The sequence below is a fragment of the Lemur catta genome, chromosome 8, assembly GCF_020740605.2.
Source record: "Lemur catta isolate mLemCat1 chromosome 8, mLemCat1.pri, whole genome shotgun sequence".
Lineage (NCBI taxonomy): Eukaryota > Metazoa > Chordata > Mammalia > Primates > Lemuridae > Lemur > Lemur catta.
This window is the reverse complement of record NC_059135.1, coordinates 7,762,798-7,784,198: the sequence shown is the minus strand read 5'-3', so window position 1 is coordinate 7,784,198 and position 21,401 is coordinate 7,762,798. Positions and strand designations below refer to the sequence as shown.

Here is a 21,401-nt window from a genome sequence, read left to right as displayed (position 1 = left end):
AGGACGCAGACAACACATAGACCAAGAGACAACTACATGAGGACACAGTGAGAAGGTAGCCACCTGCAAGCCAAGGAGAGAGGCTGTGGGGACAGGAGCAACTTCATTTTTAAATGCTAATCGCCCTGACTAACCCCAAGTCCAGGAATACCTACAGAATGTCTAGTTGATGTGCTACTCTTTATGTAGGAAAACCTATTCACTCTAGGCTTCACCTTTCCTCCAAAGCCGCCCTTGTTGGTGGTGCACTGTGACGCCAGCAGCGTTCTCTCAGCCACCTGCACGTTCCTTGCAGAGCACGAGATCTACCTGCCTTGCGGCTACCCAAGACCACGCCTCTGTCCATGAGTCCCCCTAATAAATCATGCTATACTGACAAACTGGGTTCGTCTGCCTCCTTCTTTAGTTTCTCCGACTCCTTGAGGATTTGGGGGCTGCTTTGCATTTACAGCCCTTTCACAGAACAGAGGCCTCAGGAGAAACCAAACCTGCCGGCACCTTGATCTTGGACCTCCAGCCTCCAGAGCTGTGAAACGATAAATCTGTTGTTCAGGCCACCCAGTGTGCGGGGCTGTGGTACTGTTGTGGCAGTCCAAGCAGACTAAACGGGGGTGGGGGCGCGAGTTACTAGAAGAAAGATGGGGCCACTGAATGCAGCGGGGGGCGTGAAAGAGGTGAGCCGGGTGGAGGACACCACAGTTGTCATCCACTGGAGAGGTGAGGCTTGAGCCAAGGACGAGGCAGAAATGATCACGAGAAGACATGGACTTGAGAGGAGTTTTCTGCCAAATTAACAAAACCCAGTCACTATGATGACGATTTGGCGTAGAGAAGGGAGAGTCCTGCTGGAGACTTCTCCACCCTGAGTGGCCAAGGCGGACGTAGCTACCTCTGTTTGGCCTGACTCTTCCCACCCCGGGTTGTTAGCTCCTGGGGCTGGATTTGGATCGATTCATTTCCACGTCCCCCCACCCCCACAGCCTGGAGGAGGGGTTTGGGGGGCCTACTGCCCCAGTGTTACCCAATGCAGGTGAGAGGCAAGTCCCCAGCCTGAGACGGCGGACCATGGGCTCCAAGACCGTCCTCTCTCTCTGCTCACGGAGCCACCTCTAAAGGGAAGGGGCAGAGCGGGTACAGCAGAAAGCAGGCTTTGTGCAAGTCACCAGGACTTGGTCAACGGTTATCAGCAAACAATAGGTCAGCGAATAGTAGGTCCTCAGGTGCATCTTGTCATCGGCAACCTCAGGTTGGCCTGTTCCAGACATCATTTTCTTTTTTCCTCAAGGTCATTTTCTAATCTTGTGCCTGACAGCTGCGTGAGCAAGCAGCAGGTTCATTCTAAACTTTTCAGACAGAACAAGCCAAAAGCATGCTAGCAGCAGAACGGCTTCCCTTTAGCTAGCCTGGCCACGTGGTCTGAATGGCCCCTGGGCGCACCTCACATGGTCGGGCATCTGGTTTCCACGCCGACGCCGAGCCCGTGTTCCTGGAGGGAGCCGGCCAAGCTGGAGTCCTGCAGTGGCGGCTGGGGTAAGACTGACCTGGGGTTTGCCCAGAACGTTACCAAGGACTGTTCATCACCTGGGAAACTCACATCAAAGATGGCCACACCGCACGTGCGGAGTCGCCACTGCACACCTGCGCCAGCCTGCGTCCCGGCTGTGCCTGAGGCCACCACATCAGACCTCCTTTCGTGCCTCCTGTATAGTCGGCCTAAGCGCTTATACAGGATATACACATATTTTTTGAAATAAATTGCTTTCCTTTTATTTCTTCTTTCTTTGCGGGGCGTTATAATGATCATTTTAAAGTCACATGGATAAATATCTGGGAATTTCATTTTAGGATAGGAAAGAGGCTATTACAAAGCCTGTTATTAAAGGGGGGGTCTCGGCAGGTGGGGGCTCACGGCCCAGGCCAGCCAGGCATTCTCAGCGGGAGCCCACCGAGGCTCTTGCCCACAGCCTGGCCTGGGCCTGGCCTCTGCTGCTGCGCTGCTCAGCCTCTACCCTGTCAGGCCGTGTGAGGGCCCAGCAGGCAGAGAAAATGAATGTGCTCTTGCCGGTGGTTCGCAGGGCTTCCCAGAGCGGATGAGGCAGGAGGCTGTGGAGGGCTGGGGGCAGGGCAGCGTCCCAGGAGAGGGCCCCCACGCGGGGTTTGGGCTCCACTGCACCCCCTGCCCTGGGGAGCCCCCGGTTGGAGGCAGGCCCAGGTCCCATCCTAGGCGAGCCAGACTTTGAAGTGTAAGTAAGGAAAATTGCCTGTCCACAACCCTTGTTACTTCCATCTAGACAGGCGGACTCACATTTCCATGGGACAGATGGTTCTAGAAAATATGAGTCAGGACAGATCAGGGCCATTCTGGGGGCTGGGAAGGGAAATCCATCCCCTGTTTTGGCTCCTTCCCCAGACCTGTGTTCTGGGTTTGGTGGCTCTGGCAGAGATGGAGAAGGGCCTGCCCGGGTGTTTGTGAGGCCACAGCCGGCCTGGCCTGAGACCTCGCCGTCCAGAGCCCAGACAGCTTATGTGCAAGGGGCTTTGGGCTCCAGAGCAACACCTAGAGGCTACACCTGTCCCCGGGGACTCCGGGATACAGCAGTGGGTAGACCAGTGCCCCAGCTGTCTGGAGGGTGAGGGCCACTGTCCAGTCCCCAGCCCCTCTTCTGCACTTCTAGGCTGGCTCCAGGGAGAGAGCTGGGAAAAGCTGGCCCTGCCTTTCCTTCCACAGTTGTTTTTGGAACTAAAAATGTTTAGTTCCCAGCATTTTGGTTGTTACTCTAGGGAGGGACCTTCTTGGGCAGGCTGAAGGGGAAATGGAGGCACAGGGCAGGGTGGTGACATCCAGGTCATCCTGTGCCTTCCTGCCCAGCCCTGCTATGTGTGGAAGCCCAGGTCCAGGCTGTGTCAAAGCAAGCCTGGGTCCCCGTGGTCAGCCGGGCCACCTTCTCTCTCTGTCCCCTGCCGGGTCCCCCAGAGAATACTGCCCTGAGCCTGGCCCCATGGCCACCAGAGAGACAGGGATCTTGTGTCCTTGCTGGACTGCCTCTAGGACCACCTGCCTTGACATCGGGACAGTAGGGTCAGGCTATGGGTTCCATCCCTCCCTCAGGAGTAGAACCGGCCCAGGACGATGGTCTGGTACCTGTTGCAGGTCAAGTGCAGCAGTCAGGCTGTGCATGGAGACAGAGAGCATCGTGGGGCCATGTTTGTTGGGGCAGGCAGCAGACACAGAGCTAAGAGACCCCAGCATTGTCATCACCGTCTCTGTCCTTGAGCCACTCCCAGGTCCCAGGATCCCCTTCCAAGCTCCACCCTTAGGACCCACCCACTGAGTGCTCGACTCCTCCACCCAGATCTCCCAGATCCGAGCGCTCGGCTGGCCTGGGTGGAGGGCAGCTGCCCGTCCTCCTCCGGGCTCTGGAGCCCAGACACCCTCTCTCTGTTTCTCACCCTGTGCCCTTCTATAAAGGGAACTCAGCTGCCCTTCAAGTGTCCCCACCCCAGACTCCCCCCCCACCCCGCCGAGAAAAGGATAGATGGCCCTGCAGGTGGCTATGTTAGTGGCCACCTCAGTGTCAGGGACTCACGCTCCCTCTATCCTGTGCTCCTGTACTGGGCCGAATGGTGGCCCCCAGAATACATTTCCATCCAAAGCTCAGAATGTGACCTTATCTGGAAACAGGATCCTTGTGGATGTAACCAGTTAAGAAGAAGTCACACTGGAGTAGGGTAGGCCTTCAATCCAATGGTGTCCTTATAAAAAGAGAGGACACATTAGAGACACAGTCACAGGGAAGATCATGATGACAGAGGCGGCAAGTGGGGCAACGCAGCTACAAAGAACACCCAGGGCTGCTGGCAGCCAGCAGAGGCTAGAGAGAGGCCTGGAGCAGACCCTCCCTCGGAGCCTCCAGAAGGAACCAGCCCTGCTGCCATCTGGATTTTGGACTTCTGGGCTGCACTGGGAGAAAATAAACTCCGGTTGTTTTCAGCCACCCAGTTGGTGGTAACTTGTTTTGGGGCCGCAGCAGTCTAATGCAGCTGCCACGTGTGGGTTCCTTTCCCAAGGTCACCTCATGGTCCAAAATGGTCCCTGGGCCTCTAACAGCACATGTGTATTCCAGCCACCACCAGGAAGGAGCCAGGAAGAAGAACGCTAAAAGGGCACAACCCTACCCTTGATGAACATTTCCCAGAAACACCATTCCTGCCTTCATTTGGCCAGAGTTGCATCACCTAGTGGTATGTGCCTCGCTAAAAATGGCTGGTTTTCTTACCATGGAAAAAGAGGAGAAAGGAAATGGAGGCACAATATGGCATATTCCACAATAAACAACCTGCCTCTGTTAGACGTTTCTGGTCCCCAAGTCCCCTGCAATGGAGCCAGCATCTTCATCCCTTCCCCGAGCAGCACCCCACCTTGCTGGCTCCCTTCCCCCCAACTCCAAATCCCCTTCTATTCTAGGACACTCCAGGCCAGCCCCAGCACCCGTCCCGCCCCCCAACCACACAACCTTCACCCACCGCAGCGCTCAGAAGCAAAAGGGCCTCAGGTGCCTCCTCGGAAGGCAATTCTGAGACCTCACCCTGCTCCCCTCCCAGCTCACCCCAAAGGACCTAAGTATTTCTTCCAAAAGAATCCAATGCTCTTCCTAAGAGGAAATGTGGAGAAAGAGATTTCCTTCCTTTTGACACCAGGGGACCCCATTACCTTTCCAGCCACACCTTGGGTCTCACAACTCACAGCCCAGCCAGGAAACCTGCAAACTCACAGTATCTTCTCCCTCTTCTCTGCCCACTGTAGCAGCTCCTCCCAGGATCCTGTGACCCTCTCCCAGGACCTGGTCCAGGCATGGGGTCAGAGGAAAACAAAGCTCACAGAGTCCCCTGACTCACAGAGGGAGGGAGGAGGGGCCACAGAGCTGGACATTCAATCGCTTGTCCTCCTCTCCTCCTTGGGGCTCCAACTCCACCTCCTGGGCAGGCAGGGAGGCCTGGGAGGGAGGCCTGGGAGGGAGGCCGGCTTTGCCCTGGGGGGTCCAGACTCTGCCTTGTAACAACGTGGTCAGCGTGTCTGTGCACAAGCAGGGAAGGAGGCTTTATCCTATACACGCAGAGGCGTTTAGAAAGTCAAGAACAGGGTGCGGCCACACCAGGGTGAGGACTGGAACCAGACTCTCCCAGGCCCCAGACCCCAGGGAGGACCCTGGAGGGCCTCAGTGGGTCCTCTCTGGCTCCCCGTGGACTCACACAGAGAGAAGTGACTGGCAGTGCCAGTCCGCAGGGCGGAAGGCAGGGCTGGGGGGAGAGAGAAGGCAGCGGTGGAGGACGCCCCGCTTCCAGCCCTGCCGGGGCCAGGCTGCTCCGCCTCTGCCTCCCCAGTGGTGGGAACCAAGAAAGTTCCTTTTGGCTTAAGCTGTTTTGAGACAGGTTTCTGCCCCTTCGTGAAGGAGACGTGAGACGTGCTGCCCTGGTCTGTCCTTTGCAAGGAGCTGGGGCGGGAGGAAGACGGCTGCCAGCGAGGGAGGCGGGGTGGGGGGCGCCCCAGCCGGGCTGCTGGGAGGGGGCGGCCAGGGGGTCGGTGACGGAGGGAAACAGTGAGCCCGGGACGCCGGGTGGGGAGCGACACTCCGCTCCAGAGCGCGTGTCATTTCCGGGACGCTCTCGCGTTCTGACCGCTGGGCTGGCAGAGCCGAGTCCGGGTTCCTGGAAGCGACCGCCGGGGAAGGTGGGGGTGCGCCTGGGGCTGCTCCCTGAGCTCCACGCGAACCCGCAGCGGACCGCCATCCTTCCAGGCCGAGGCCACTGCGAGGCCCCCTCCCCAGTGTCAAGGCGGTGGGTGAAAATCCCTCCGGGCCCTGCCCTCTCCTTGGCTCGGAGGCCCGAGACGACCCAGGCCCGGGAGCGTGCGGGGTAGGTCCCCGCGCCAGGCCGGGGGTGGGGGCCGGGCCTGGCGGCGTCGGCGGCGCTTCCCGGACACTCGGCCGGCTGCTCTCGCTGAGAGATTTATCCCTGGGCGGCTGGCAGGGCCGGGGAAGGCACCTCCCTCCGCCTGCCCAGGACAGCTGGGCCCACCCCGTGTTTCTCATTCAGTCGATCTGGGCCAGGCTGAGGATTTGCATTTCTAGCAAGTTCTCCGTGATCCTGCTGCAGCCAGGCAGGGGACCACACTTTGAGAGCCAGTGGTCAAAATTCCACATTCGCCCCTCACCAGGCCCATGGTTTCTCTTTTGGCTTCGAATGTCTGTCAGCAGCAAGAGGGATTACCCCAGGGGCAGAAGGGGGTTCTGCATCTTACCCTGGACTTCAAGTTCAGCTGAGCTCATGGGATATTCATTATAGCCGGGGAGGAGGGCAAACAGGGAGGTTTAAGGTTACTGTGCGCACCTTCTATTATCATGAATTACTCCTTTTACCGTTAAGCTTAACCAACAATTCCTTAGCCAAGTTACCTCTCTCTCTCACAGACACACACACACTCACCCTCTCTATATGCCGGTCTCACTGTGAAAGCAATCATCATAATAACGTGAAGTTAATTTGGGGCAAGTAGGACTAGTGCTTAGGCTATGAGGCCAGGCAATGCTTTGTGGCTTGCAGTAATCCCTCCCTTCTGCACCTTCTCATCCAAAAGAGAGGGACAGCCATAGGAATAAAGATGTTTTGAGTGTGCCATATCTTGCTGGTTGTCAGTGGAAAAGAAGACAAACTGTAAAATAATTTAAGGAGGTTTATTCTGAGCCAGATTTGAGGATCATGGCCCAGAGCCACACCCAAGAAGCCTTGAGCAAGCGGGCTTGCTGTGACTGGGTTACAGTTTGGTTTTATACATTTCAGGGAGACAGGAATTAGGGATAAAGTCATAAATCAATACATGGAAGGCATACATTGGTTTGGCCCAGAAAGGTGGGACATCTCAAAGTGCAGGTTTATAAGTCATAGGTGGATTTAGGGATTCTTTAGTTGACAATTGGCTGAAAGAGTTAGGCTTTGTTCAAAGACTACGCATCAGAGGATAGGAATGCTTAAGTTAAGATAAGGATCTTCTATCCTTCATGTGATGCTATACTGGAATCAGGTTGGGAAGTAAACCACATCATAAAAACTTGTTTACTGGCCAGGCGCGGTGACTCACGCCTGTAATCCTAGCACTCTGGGAGGCCAAGGCGGGTGGATCATTTGAGCTCAGGAGTTCGAGACCAGCCTGAGCAAGAGCGAGACCCCGTCTCTACTAAAAATAGAAAGAAATTAGCTGGACAACTAAAAATATATATAGAAAAAATTAGCTGGGCATGGTGGTGCATGCCTGTAGTCCCAGCTACTGGGGAGGCTGAGGCAGTAGGATTGCTTGAGCCCAGGAGTTTGAGGTTGCTGTGAGCAAGGCTGACACCACGGCACTCTAGCCCGGGCAACAGAGCAAGACTCTGTCTCAAAAAAAAAAAAAAAACCTGTTTACTGAGATTTTATCATTTGTAGGCATGACTCACCAGCCCCCCCTTAGAAAGGAATTTTTTTGGGCAAAGAAAAAGATCAGAATTCAGTCCTCAGGGTCCTCCAAGTGTGTCAACCTGCCAGGGAACCACCCAGTTGTGGTCATTTTAGCATCTCTTCTTCCAGCTTAAACCAACACACCACCCTCTGGGCTCACATCCCATGCCCAGCAATGTGCATTTTAAACTTGCTTAGAAATAAATATAGTCCTTACTAAAAATCAAGTGTCTGTGTCTATGAACATCACTGATGAGAGCCCCACCCATCTCTTGAAGTGTGCTTGCTTTGAAACCATCTGGGAATCCAGGTTTGCTCTTCCAGAAGTCCATTTTGAGGCCTGGGTCTTTTTGCCAACTTCAGATCACAGAACTACTGGGGCAGCCATGGGACTCACAGCCTTGGGACAGGGCAAGGAAGGACACACACTCTCCCCGCTTTCAGTGTTGCCTGCTTTACTGCTCGCTGCCCCTTGAGAGATGGATGTTCCCGCCCGTGTGCTCTTCTTCCAAGAACACTCCAGCTTCGTGGTATAAACAGCCTGGGGAGCGGTGCAGGAGCAGCAGCCCCTGGGAGACACCAAGACCCAGTTCCACCCCCTCCACATGGACTCTGGGCTGAGAAGATGGATGGATCTGAATGCCCCACATATCTTCAGTTTTGAGCAGTGAACAAAAACCAACTTTCTTGGAAGGAAATATTTTTTGCCTGAGTAGTGTCTTGAAATTCATCTCTTGATTTATGCCTGGGATTTCAGTTATGTTCCTCCTCCAACCCGCTGATTAGACCCAGGCGTCGGAGCTTGCTCCGAGACATGCTTTCCGTCTGAACTCCCCCCGCAGGAGCTCCCAGATGAGGCAACTGCGCCCACTCTAGCTGGCTGCTGGTTTGTCTGGGTGCATCAGGCTTATCATGTTGAATTTAGGTGGCATCACCCTTTCATCCAACTCAGGGGAGGGATTTTTTCAAGTCTCTCTCTTTGCTTGTGACCTCAGCTCTTTGCCCTCCAACAGAGACAGCAGCCAGGCAATATGCCTGCTGCATATTCTAAGGATTTAATTTGAAGTTGAGGAAAAATATTTTGATAATAGAATCTGAGCGATGGGTTTACGGGGACTCACTAAACTATTCTCTATTTCTGCATATGTTTGAAATTTTCACAAACAATTTAAAAAGTCATCTTGGACCCACTGGCAGGGTTTGTCCCACTTTGGGAAAACTGGAGTGGTCAAACAACAAGATTTAGGGCAAGTGGGATGCTTTGGCAAGTTCTGAGAATCGGGAACTTTAGGCAGTTGGTTCAGCGCTTACTTACTGCTCTGAACTCGTGGAACACACAGAGTAGAGCCAACTTGGGTACTGCCCATATGGAGCTTCAGACCTGAGCAGTTTTGCCTGTTGTCACAAAGCATTCTTTGTATTCACACCAGGACATGTCAAATGGGTTAAATACACCGAGTTTGACTAAGAGATTTTTCCAATTTAATATTTGTATTATGCACTGCACAAATGTTCCAGGATTTGGAAGGAGTCTTAAAATAAATTATAACTAAGGAATTATAGCAGTTTGAATATTTATTTACTGTATCAAGCCATATCTATTTGTTCCAGTATCACCCACAGTCGCAAAGATGATATAATTCAGAAAGCGAACCCAGAACCTTGGTGACTTGAGCTGCTGGGAAGAAGCTACCTCTGGATTTAATATAAGAAAATAAATCATCCCATAGTTGAGACCACTTTTCGTTGATATGATACTGGGAAATAATTTTAAAAATATATACATTGGGTCTCTGTCCCCAGTTCCTGACACAGAGCTCCTAAAATCCTTGTAATCTCCTAAGCTACAGGGGTACTGAGAGGATCTTTTGTTCTATTTGGTCTTTGTCCCTGGTTCCTGATACAGAGCTCCTAATCTCTTTGGAATTTCCTGGGTTATAGGAGCGTCTTTTCTTCTAGGAAGGTGACTCTTGGTGGGCTCCTGCATGGGAGGCTGGTCACCAGAAAGACCAAGCCATGATTAGAAACTTGGAACTTCAGGCTGGGTGTGGTGGCTCACGCCTGTAATCCTAGCACTCTGGGAGGCTAAGGTTGGAGGATCGCTTGAGCTCAGGAATTCAAAACCAGCCTGTGCAAGAGCAAGACCCAATTTCTACTAAAAATAGAAAAAATTAGCTGAGTGTGGTGGCACATGCCTGTAGTCCCAGCTACTTGGGAGGCTGAGGCAGGAAGATCACTTGAGTCCAGGAGTTTGAGGTTGCTGTGAGCTAGGCTGATGCCACGGCACTCTAGCCTGGGTGGCAGAGTGAGACCCTGTCTCAAACAAACAAACAAACAAACAAAAAACCAATATAGTGTCCTATATACACAATAAAATAAAGGAATATTTGGGATCTACTTATAGTAAAAAGTTACCTAATATTTAAATTTAACTGTATGTCCTTTGTTTTGTCTGGCACGCAGTTGTGTTGACAATAAATGTTAACTGATATTATTAGGGCCAAGAAGACTTAATTTCAATCCATGTTACCTGGAAAGAAAGTAGGACTCTCTACTAAATACAGCCTTTCTTTGAAGACAATCACAGCCCTCAGGAGAGCACTGGCAGGGCTAGGGGCTGGGGAGATGGCGGTCACAGCCCATCTTAGGTCTTCATCAAAGACAAGCTGACCTACCTTCTCCATGCCCTCTTCCCTGTCTCTGGCCTTGGCAGTCTCCACCTTCTCAGAAGCATGGAGGTGGAACCAGGGAGCCTCCCATCACAGAGCCTCAACGCCTGAAGAGGAGGGCAGGCACGGGGAAGAATTTCTGCATCTATGGCCACCTCCCCAGCTTCCAATCCCATGTTAAGCGACTAGCAGGTGCTCATTCCATGCTGGTGAACTTCAGTTCAAAAGCTCCAGGTGCAATGAGAGGGAGGATGTGTGCTACTGTTTCATCTTTAAAACCTCAAATTTCTCACGGAAAAAAAAGTTTCTCTAAAATCCCTGAAAACTGCTGCAGTGGGGCTGGAACCCTGGTGCCCAGAGCTTTAATGCCGATGTTGGGAGTCATTTTTGGTTCTAAGGTGGCCCTAGGTCTCTCCTGTAAAATGGGAAAGCCCACGCCTGTTTCTTTTTCCAAGAACACCACACTGTACTGTAACCTCATTGCCTGTTTTGTTTTCTCTAAGGCAAGGGTCCCCAACCTATGATGAGCTGTATAATTACTTCATTATATATTACAATGTAATAATAATAGAAATAAAGTGCACAATAAATGTAATGCGCTGGAATCATCCCGAAACCATCCCTTTTGCCCCCTCCGTGGAAAAATTGTCTTTCACGAAAACGGTCCCTTGTGCCAAAAAGGTTACGGACTGCTGCTCTAAAGGACAAGGAGCTCTGTGTCTGGCTCCTTCCCAGAGCCGGGCACAGCGCCTGGCGCAACGTTTGTGGGAATGAATGAATGAATGTGGAGTCGCGGAGAGGAGGACAGACAACACGACCGAGCAGCGCAAGACCCGCAGCCTAGGACCCCAACGGTGACCTCCCACTTCCGCCGCCAGGAAGTCTGGGAGGCCGCGGGCCTTTCCTCCCAGGCTGCTCTGCGCAGGCCGCGCCCTGCGCGATTGGCTGCGCCGCCCCACGTGATGCCGGGCTGGCGGCAGCGGTTGCCCGGGTGACGGCTGCAGAGGTGGAGGCCCGGCGGGGTGATCGCGGGTGCCCGCGGCCGAGCTGGAGGTAATCCCGTCCCGCGGCCGGGCCGTCCCCGAGCCCGCTGTCCCGGGGCGGGGAGGAGCAGCGGTGGGGCCGGAGGGTCGGGGCTCTGCGACCCGTCGCCCCGAGGAAAACCCTGATGCGCCGGCACCGCTGCCGGATGCCTCCACTTCTCGCCTGCGATCTAGGGCTCTTGCTCCCGCGAGGGCCGAGGCGGCTGCCGGACGTCCCAAGGACAGGGCCATCTGCTTCCCGCAAGTAGTCCCTGATCTTTGCTGCAGTGGGCCAGACTTGGAGGGGGTCCTCCAGGTCATCCAGCTGGGGAGTGGCCGCGCTAGCGGGTGATCTGGGCTTTTAGATCACCCCTGATAATCTCCAACAGCCATCACCCCTGCCCAGGCGCACAGGTTAAGTACAGACTTCACCTAATCTAAGGAAAAACAGGACGATTGCTGTGCAAATTCGGCTTCCCTACAAATCCCACAGTCCAACCAGCCTGAAGGCCGTGTAAGTCTCCCTTATATAGAAATTCAGAAGCTGCCACTGCCACCCCGAAGCGTGGTTGAAGAAGTTTTCTCTGATTTCTGCCTAAAGTAGAGCAGTGGTTGCCAAACTTGAGTGTGTGTAAAAGCCACGGAGTGAGCTTGTTTAAAAGGCAGATTTCTGGGCATGGTGCCTGGCATCGTGTTCAGTAAGACCAGGGTGGAGGCAGGAATTTTCTTTTGCACAAGCATCCCAGGCAATTCTGATTCAGGTGGTCCAAGCTTTGGGGAAGTACTGTGTAGTGGTTAATATCAGCATGATTTAAATTCCTACTTTGTCACTTACCAGTTGTGGCTAGTGGAAGCATGTCAACCTTCTTGAGCTTCACTTGCCTCATCTGTAAAAGGAGAATATAAATTGTATTTATCCCTCAGGTTTACTATGAAGATTAGATGTGAAGCGTTTTGTACATTACCTGGCATACAATAAACCCTCAATAAATGATAATTATTGTGACATACAGGTTTAGAGAAAACTAATTTGTAACGATGTCAGAGCAGTAGAATAGCCAACAGTGGCTTATGTTCACTGACAGTTGATCACAGTAGAGTCTTATTCAAACTGGTCATAGAGGACGTCTGTAAGGAAGTGACATTTATTAAGTACAAGGCTTAACCAGGTGAAGAAAGAGGGGGGAAAGTGTTTCAGGCAGAGAGAACAATATGTGCAAAGGCCCTGATTCTGGAAGGAGCTCAAGTTCTCAAAACCAAGGAAGTTTTCTTGTTCCAGGGCCTTCTAAAATGCTGCTCCTTCAGCTTGGGCTTCATTTATTCATCAAATGTCTTGAGCGCCTATCTTGCCTACCAGGCACTCTGCTAGGTTCTGGGGATACATAATTTACATACAACTCTCTCTTTGGAAACAGAGTTGTGAGTATAGCAGCAGCAGTCGGCGTAGGGTACGGAGGTACCCCAGAGGAGAAAGAATTACTGTGATAGGGAGGGAGGAGAGGGGTAGTTCATGGAAGACTTCTTGAAGAAAGTCAAGTCTGGCCTAGGTTAGAGTGGTGAGTCGTGTGTGGTGTGGGGAGGCACACATCAAACCTCGGGCTCAGCTTCGGGGAGCAGCGTGTCATATGGATATTGCACGGGGGAATGGCCAGGAGTTCACTGCTGGCAGGGCCGAATGTGGGAAACAATGGAAGGGGACAAGGAGAGGCCTGGGGCTGGGGGCAGGTCCAGAGCAAGGCTGGAGAGAGGTGCGTCCTCAACCACCAGCCGCCTTTCTGCTCTCACCTTATGTTCTGGCAGGCCTGGAGGTGGTGGGTGGGCAGGTGTCCTCCCTGCTCCTCATTGCTGCTTACAGATCACCACCCCCTCCTTCCCAACCCGCAGCTTTTTTGAAGTACCTGGCAGGGGCTGTACCTCTTGCCAGCCCACCTCGAGGCAACCACCTCCCAGAGCGAGTCTCTAAGTTTCCCTTGGAGACATTGGCACCTGGCTTGCTGTCTGCCTCTCCACGTCTTCTACTTTGCTTTTGGGGGTTTACACATCTTGGTCACTCCAGTTTCTTCACCCTCCCTACTTCAGGCATCTCTTTCCTCTGTCCTTATCCACCTACTCCTGTGGTCATGAGCTTTTTATTATTGTGTCATTTCCCAAATCTTGACTTCAGGCATCCCTCCCACGCTGTCCACTCCCTTCCATCCTGCGAGCTCGCTTCCATATGCCTCCCCAGCAGGTCTCTGAGCCCAGCACTTCTTCGCTGCCCTGTAGCCCCCTCCTGTGCCTCCTTCACCTCCCTAAACCTGGCATAGTTTTCATGTCCTATCACTGCTCTACTTGTTTTCTCTTTCTCCTCTCTTCTAGAAAAACCTCCCTGCCGGTTAACCTAACTCAGACAGCTGACAGTAGCTGCAGAAAAGCCGCAAAACTGCAGACTGGATCCATTTTAGATTCAAGTCCAGAGATCTTAAATGGACTCTAATACTAGAAACCCTGCCATGTTGCCATAGCAATTTGGTTCCCAGCTTCCTTTGTCTTCGGACTGTCACCATGCTGCTTCTGGCAGCTGATGACCTTGTTTCTTGTTTCCCTTCTCGTCACTAAATCTGTCCGTTTCTTTGCCCAGTACCCATGTTCTCTGCCATCCCTCTGTCTCTGGCTCCTGCTTCTCCCTTAAACTCCAGACTCAGGTGTCCACTGACCCTTCCAGCACCTCCACCAGAGTGTCGAATAGGCATCTCAGACTTGCAGCCCAAACAGGTCTTATTTGACCTCTACAGTGGTCCGTCCCTCTCCAGGTTTCCCCACCTCAGCAAACAGTGTACTGCTCACCCCGCTGCTCACACCCCAGGCTTCTTCCTTCACATCTTCCCCTCACGCATCGGATCCCACATCCGACCCCTCAGCAAGTCGAGCCGCCTCTGCCTTTTCTGTCGGACTCGGAGCACTCCTTGCGGCTCCTCGCTCCTGCACACCACACTCACAGTGAGCGTGGGCTGTGCGCTGCCCCCTGTCCCCTCCAAACGGCAGACACAGTGCTCGTTAAAAAGTGAACATCAGGTCGTGTCAGTCCCCTTCTCAGCCGTCTCTCTCGGGGCTTCCTTTGCGCTCTGCCTCGCATCCAGGCAGCCTACCAGCTCTGTGAGGCCCGCCTGGCCTGGCCCCGCTCATTCCCCGCCACCGTCTGCCTCGCTCACCTCTAGTAGCTCTGCACTAGCAGCGCCCTCTTCCTCGGGTCCTGGACGTGCTCAATCTTTCCTCAAATGTCATGTCCCCAGTGAGGCCTTCTCCAACCACCCTATCTAAGATAACCCCAGGCTCTGTCCCTTCCCTTGTGTTATTTCCTTCATATCTGAAATTATTTCCACTCCTTCAGTGTTTCTGAGCTGGGGATGCCAAGGGAACACGTGTCCTCCTAGTAGAATCCACATCCTGGGGTGGGGACAGACTGACAGCCAGCAGGCACATTCAGGAAAGGATGGTTTCTGTTGTTTTTCTGAGACAGAATCTCACTCTGTCACCCAGGCTGGAGTGCAGTAGCCCGATCATTTCTCACCGCAGCCTTGAACTCCTGGGTTCCAGTGATCCTCCTGCCTCAGCCTCCCGAGTAGGTGTGCACCACCATGCCTGGCTAATTTTTTAATAATATTTTGTAGAGATGTGGTCTCACAATGTTGCCCAGGCTGGTCTTGAACTCCTGGGCTGAAGTGATCCTTCCACCTCAGCCTCTCAAAATGCTGGGATGACAGGCGTGAGCCACCACACCTGGCTCGTGTAAGGATATTTCCGTCAAGTAGTGGTTAGTTCTGTTGAGAACAAGAAAATGGCAGAAAGTGATAGGAAGTGACAGGCTGACCTCTTGGAAAGGGTGGTTAGGGCAAATCTCTCCGAGGAGGTGATAGTCAAGTAGAGATCCGAATGAGGTGTGGGTATCTGAAGGAAGGGTAGTGAGGCAGAGGGAACAGCAAGTGCGAAGTCCTCGAGGCAGGCATGTGCTTTGGGTCTGCAGTGTCCACCGGAACAGCCAGGGAGGCCCAAGTCTACAGATCGAATGGGAGAGTGAGGAGGCCAAATTCTGTGTGGCTTCAGGAGTTGGGCCTGCGGAGTTTGGCCTCAGCTGGAGGGCAGTGGAACCACGGGAGGGTCCCGGGCAGGAAGGGAAAGATTACTTGTTAAAAGTATAGAGCTTGGATGGAAGTGGAGAGAGAGGAGATAGGAGATCAGGCTTCAGTCCCTTGGGAGAGAGATGAAGCCACAGACAATGACAGTGAGACAGAGAACAAATAGGGGAAAACCACTCAATTTAATCTTCGTGTGTTCAAATAATTCATATCAAATGCACTGGCAGAAAAATGTAAGGTTACAGACTCATACATTCTTAGAATTGGAAGAGACCTCATAAATTCTCTATTTTATTTATAGATGAAAAAAGTCTCAGAGTTTTAGTGATTTACCCCAGATCAGGTGCCAGTGAACAGCATAGTTAGTAGTAGCGGCCAGACTCTTTGGTCCTGTGGAGCTATGGGCAACCAATCCCAATCTAGGGCAAGAGCCTGGGGCTGGGACACAGGGAAGGGCTGCTGTGGGTACACCTTGGGGGACAGCTGGCAGGGAAACCTCAGCCGTTGTATTTCCCAGTGCTGCTGTAACAAATTACCATAAACCTAGTGACTTAAAGCAACATAAATTGATTATCTTACAGTTCTGGAGGTCAGAAGTCTGAAATGGGTCTAACTGGGCTCAAATTGAAGTATCGACAGGCCTTGATCATTCTGGATGCTCTAGGGGAGAATCCATTCATTTGCCTTTTTCTGGCTTCTAGAGGCCGCCTACCCTACTTGGATTGTGACCGTTCCTTCACCTTCAAAGCCTGCAGTGGCCGGCGAGTCTCACACTCATCACTCTGGCACTGACCCTCCTGCCTCCCTTTTTCCCCTGTGACTGCTTTGGGCCCACCTGGGTAATCCAGGTCCCCTCCCTGCCTGACTGTCAGCTGGCTGGCAACCTCAGTGCCATCTGTAGCCTTAATTCCCCCTTGCCATGGAACCTCACGTACGTCACAGGTTCCAGGGATTAGGGCCTGGACATCTTTAGGGGCCATTCTTCTCACCACAGCCACCCTTTTGTGATTTCACAGGAGGTTGAAATGAAAGCTTTTGTTTTGTGTTTTTGCCTTGTAGAGATTTTTGCTGTGAGAGTTACCAGTAACGGTTCAATATGGGGGATATTCTGGCTCATGAATCTGAATTACTTGGACTGGTGAAAGAGGTAGGTATGTTATACAAAAACACAGGTCACAGAAAAAGATCTTGAAAACTTGTATTTTAAAATGCAACAAATTCTTTAGTGCCTTGTAGTGTTTTATCATTACATTGGAGCTATTTGTTTTCCATTATATCATTTTCCATGTGTTTACATTTTGTGTTTCTAACTAAACTGAAATCTTAAAGTCACTTTTAAAAGTTCCTTTGAAGAAAATCATAAAAACAATGTATGCTCATGGTAGAAGATTCAAGATACAGAAGTAGAAAAAGGGAACTTCCTGGCTTCCCTCCTGCAGTGGCCACTGTTAATGGTTTAGTGTATTATCTTCCCAGACTTTTTTCTATGAGTAGTAAAAATATATTCACATGCCTATAGTTTGTGTCAGAAAACAGGATGATCCACACAGGATTCTGTAGCTTGCCTGTTATCTTTCAGCATCTTCCCATGATCCGCCCCAGACATTCGAGTGCTGTCAAGTATCTCATTGAGTGGCTGCATCCTAATTATTTAACTCACTGCTTACTAGTGGACATTTAGCTTTCCTATACTGAAAATTTTGAAGAGTAGGACCCACAGCTCATGCTTTTTGGTGCTAAGGAAATAGTTGCTGCTGCTTTAGTGTGTGGTTAAACTGTCCCGCAGGCCTGAGAGACATGGCCATAGAGCAAGGATGAGGCACCCACCTTGGAAATGCACCCACTTTGGAATTTGGTGGCATAATAGTGAATAAATTCTTAAAGTTGTCACAACAGCAGGCTGTGGCCTGGGCTGGGGGAAAAGCCACAGTTACAGCAGGTGGGAACAGAAAGGAATGACCAACACAAACTGAGAAGGAGGGCAGAGGAGTGTGAAGACCAACGATAGAGTATGTGTGTCAAGATGGATGGAGACCATTGGTGCTGTGCAGGCGGGTCACTGATGACACTGCCCAGCTTGTAATGACTTGATCTTCTCCTGTCCTTAGCAACAGTCTTTATTTCCAATTCCCTCTTTCAAGTAACAGATTTCCAGGGACCTACTAGACCCAGAACCATCAGGCCTGCCAATCACTTTTGCCTTTTTCAGACTGCTGTACACATGATTTTCTTTTTCTTTTATTTCTTTTTTCCTTTTTTGTAGAGACAAGGTCATGCTATGTTGGTCAGGCTGGTCTCAAACTCCTAGCCTCAACTGGTCCTCCTGCCTTAGCCTCCCAAAGGATTCCAGGCCTGAAGCACCACACCCGGCCTATTTTTCTACCAATAATTTTAATGAATCGTGTAGCTCACATTGTCCTTCTGAAAACAACTTGATTTTCTGAAAATAAATATTTTCTGTGATACTGCCTTTCTAGGCTTTTAGGGTGTATATTGATAAGTAAATTATAAGTTGGATCCCAAATTAACTTCTCCCAAAGATGACGGTTCACTGACAGTTCACTGACCCCACAATTGAGCTAATTAATATATTCCATCACCTCACATAGTTTCCTTTTTCCCTCACTTTTCTACTTTCTTAGCAAATTTCACATATACAGTATGATATAGTTAACTGTAGTCACCATGCCGTGCATTAGATCTCCAGAACTTATTCATCTTGTGTAACTGAAACTTTGTAGCCTTTGACCAACGTCTCCCTATTCTCCCCATCCCCTACCCCCGGCAACCACCATTGTATTCTCTGATTCTATGAAGTTGACTATTTTAGATTCCACATATAAGTGAGATCATGAGGAATTTGTCTGTGTCTGGCTTTTCACTTAGCATATGTCCTCCAGTTCCATCCATGTTGTCACAAATGACAGGATTTCCTTCTGTTTAGAGGCTGACTAATATCCCATCATCGGTATATACTACATTTTCTTTATCCATTCATCTGTCAGACATTTACATTGATTCCATATCTTGGCCATTGTGAACAATGCTGCAGTGAACATGGGGTGCAGATATCTGCTTGAAATACTAATCTTATTTTCTTTCTGTATATACCCAGAAGTGAGATTGCTGGATCATGGTAGTTCTATATTTATTTTTTTGAGGAACTTCCATACAGTTTTCCCTAATGACTGTACCAAATTTACATTCCCAGCAACAATGCATGAGGGTTCCCTTTTGTTCACATCCCTGCCAACACTTATTACTTTTCATCTTTTTGATAATAGTCATTCTAACAGGTATGAGGTGGCATCTCATTGTGGTTTTGATTTGCATTGCCCTGATGATTAGTGATGTTGAGCACTTTTTCATATTCTGTTGGCCTTTTTTTATGTCTTTGGAGAAATGTCTATTCAGGTCCTTTGCCCATTTTTTAAATTGTATTATTTGGTTTTTTGTTACTGAGTTGTTTGATTATGTTCTCCTTTTTTTATAGTATTTAGATTTTGCTGAATTTGAAGACACCTTGAAAACATTTTCAAAAGAGTGCAAAATAAAAGGAAAACCATTATGTAAAACAGCAGGTGGATCTTTAAGAGATTCTAAATCATTGATAATTCAGGTAACGTTTTGCTTATTTGTCATCCCTGTAGATAATCAAGATACTCCCAATTTGTAAAAAAAATGCTGCCATTGGAGAATGTGGAATTGTTTCTGAGGACCTACTCAGAGTAACTTTAGACTGCATAAGTATTTATGGATGAATTGGTAGTGTCATCTTTAAATCTCTGTACCTTACCTAGGAAATGTGTGGCCACATAAGATCTTTCACATACATTTCTTGGGAAGAAGGAAAGAGGAACTCCTGAGGAGTTTAAAATTATTAATTCTAGACACTGGGGATACAACAGTGAACAAACAAAACAAAACAAAATCTCTGCACAGAGCTTGCATTCTAGTTTGGGGGGATTGGAGGGGACAGGGAACAAGAGTGAGAAGACAAGGTAGCGTTTTATCAAGGGAATGCCTGAGCAGCTCTCTGGGTAGCAGTGAGCTGCAGAGGGCACAAGATTATACAGTCCTTAACTCTCAGGGCTAGAAGGGACCTTAGCAGTCCTCATTTCAACCATTATTTGATGCCTCAATCCCATTTGTAATAGTCCAGGTAAGTGATCAGTTCACTTTGAATATTTCCAGTGACAAGAGAACATACCATTTCTCAAGGTAGCATATTTCACCTTCAGATGATTTTATTATTTTAATAAATTTATTTATTTCTTCAATATAACTACTTCCAGAAATAATTTGAGGCTTGGTTTGTGAGTCGCTTGAGTAGCTGCAGTTCAGACTGCAGCCACTGCCCGTCTTTTCCTAGTCCCTGCCTCTCCAGTGACCCGGCATAGTCATCTTTGGGAGGGATGCTGTCAAAGTGGCCGTGGAGCTTAAGGGGGGCTATGCCCTCTGCCTGGTCCCCTTTGGGCCTCAGGCACCTGAGCTGCTGCCTCTTCAGACACAGAATCCTCTGTGGGTGCTGCAGCAGCCGGACCTCCCTGGCACCTCCCAAACCTGGAGCGAGATAGGCAGAACATAAAAGAATAGAGTCGTTATTAGAGGTGGAAACAGATCCTTTTGTCTGTTTTTATAGCACTCGGATTTAATACTGCACAGCGGTAGAAAACCAGGGTTGGTCTGCAGGAATCTCAGCCTAAGAAGCTTCAAGCCCTCAGGGATCTCTATTTTTCTGTCCCTTAACTCCGAAAAGGAGTGGATGGGGTATCCATGGTGTTGGGTGGGTTGTGAGGATTTGGGATGTTGGAAGAACTAGCATCCCTTACTACGAGGGTTCAGTCCGGTGTCTTCTTCACAGAAGGATCTTGTCGCTGCATTTGACAGTGGAGACCAGAAGATGTTCTTCAGTTTGTGGGAAGAGCACATTCCCAGTTCCATCCGAGATGGTGACTCCCTTGCCCAGAAGTTGGAATTCTATCTTCATATCCATTTTGCCATCTATCTTCTGAAACACTCCGTAGGGAGACCGGTAGGTTTACCTTGTGATTTGAGTTGGTCTGAATGGTGTGTTTTAAGAGAAAGTTAGCTATTGTTTTCCAAATCAGTGTTGATTTCATTTTGTGGCTGTTTTATCATATTGCCTCCAAGGTGTAGGCATTTTGATGAATGATTTTCCTTTTTTTTTTTCTTTGAGACAGAGTCTTGCTCTGTTGCCCTGGGTAGAGTGCAGTGACGTCATCATAGCTCACTGCAGCCTCAAACTCTGGCTTCAAGTGATGTTCTTGCCTCGGCCTCCTGAGTAGCTGGGACTATAGTCACGTGCGATAGTACCCGCCTAATTTTTCTATTGTTAGTAGAGATGGGGGTTTCACTCTTGCTCAGGCTGGTCTCGAACTCCTGAGCTCAAGCAATCTTCCCGCCTTGACCTCTCAGAGTGCCAGGATTGCAGGCGTGAACCACTGCACCTGGCCATGATGAATGATTTTCTACCTTATTCCCAGTACTTTATGTTCTAATTTATATGGACATTTAATCATTTCTGTAATCAAAGTTACATGCTTTCCTAAATACCTCAAGCTTTTGAAAACTCATCAAAATAACATTTGTTTGGCAACTTAATATATATACATGTATGTCTAAGAGAACACATATTTAGGCTGCATATAGACCCTATATGAGAACATAAATTTAAACTTAGGTGGTGGAAAATAGTATGCCTATTTGTGGACAGTCCATTTGAGCGATGGGTTGGATTTAGCTTCTGCAGTCCTTTCCCAGGGGGCTGGAGATGGGAGGAGAGGACAGAGCTGAAATTTCTAGCTGCTACTGCAGTTGAGCTTTGAGTGCAGAGGGAATGACAGAAAGGGAGCAGGGCCTGGCTGGCACTGGACCCCGGGCATTAATTGCTGCCCCCGGGACCAGTGTTAACTTGTTAATGTCAGGGACACCAAAGGAGGGGACAATGATGGAAGGAGCAGCGTGACACTATAATGTGGTACCGTTCTTGGAAGGCTGTTCTTTAAGCTATTACTCATGTGGAGAAGATATTGGAGGTTTTCATTTTTTGTTTTTATTTCTAGTGTTTAATTTTTCTGTTTTTT

At 50.0% G+C, this 21,401-nt stretch overlaps 1 protein-coding gene across 5 annotated transcripts in view; it reads left to right on the top strand.

Annotated features, from left to right (window-relative positions):
* The first annotated feature begins 11,060 nt into the window (after positions 1–11,060).
* Positions 11,061–21,401, top strand: part of ARMC9 (armadillo repeat containing 9) — a 126,505-nt gene continuing 116,164 nt past the window's right edge. For 3 of the 5 annotated variants that reach the window (XM_045559664.1, XM_045559665.1, XM_045559666.1), the window contains exons 1-4: positions 11,126–11,210; positions 16,354–16,441; positions 18,788–18,913; positions 20,159–20,329. In XM_045559664.1, coding sequence (XP_045415620.1) covers positions 16,391–16,441; positions 18,788–18,913; positions 20,159–20,329 — 348 coding nt within the window. In that variant the 5' untranslated portion in view covers positions 11,126–11,210; positions 16,354–16,390. The other 2 variants (XM_045559661.1, XM_045559662.1) reach the window with 2 other exon arrangements.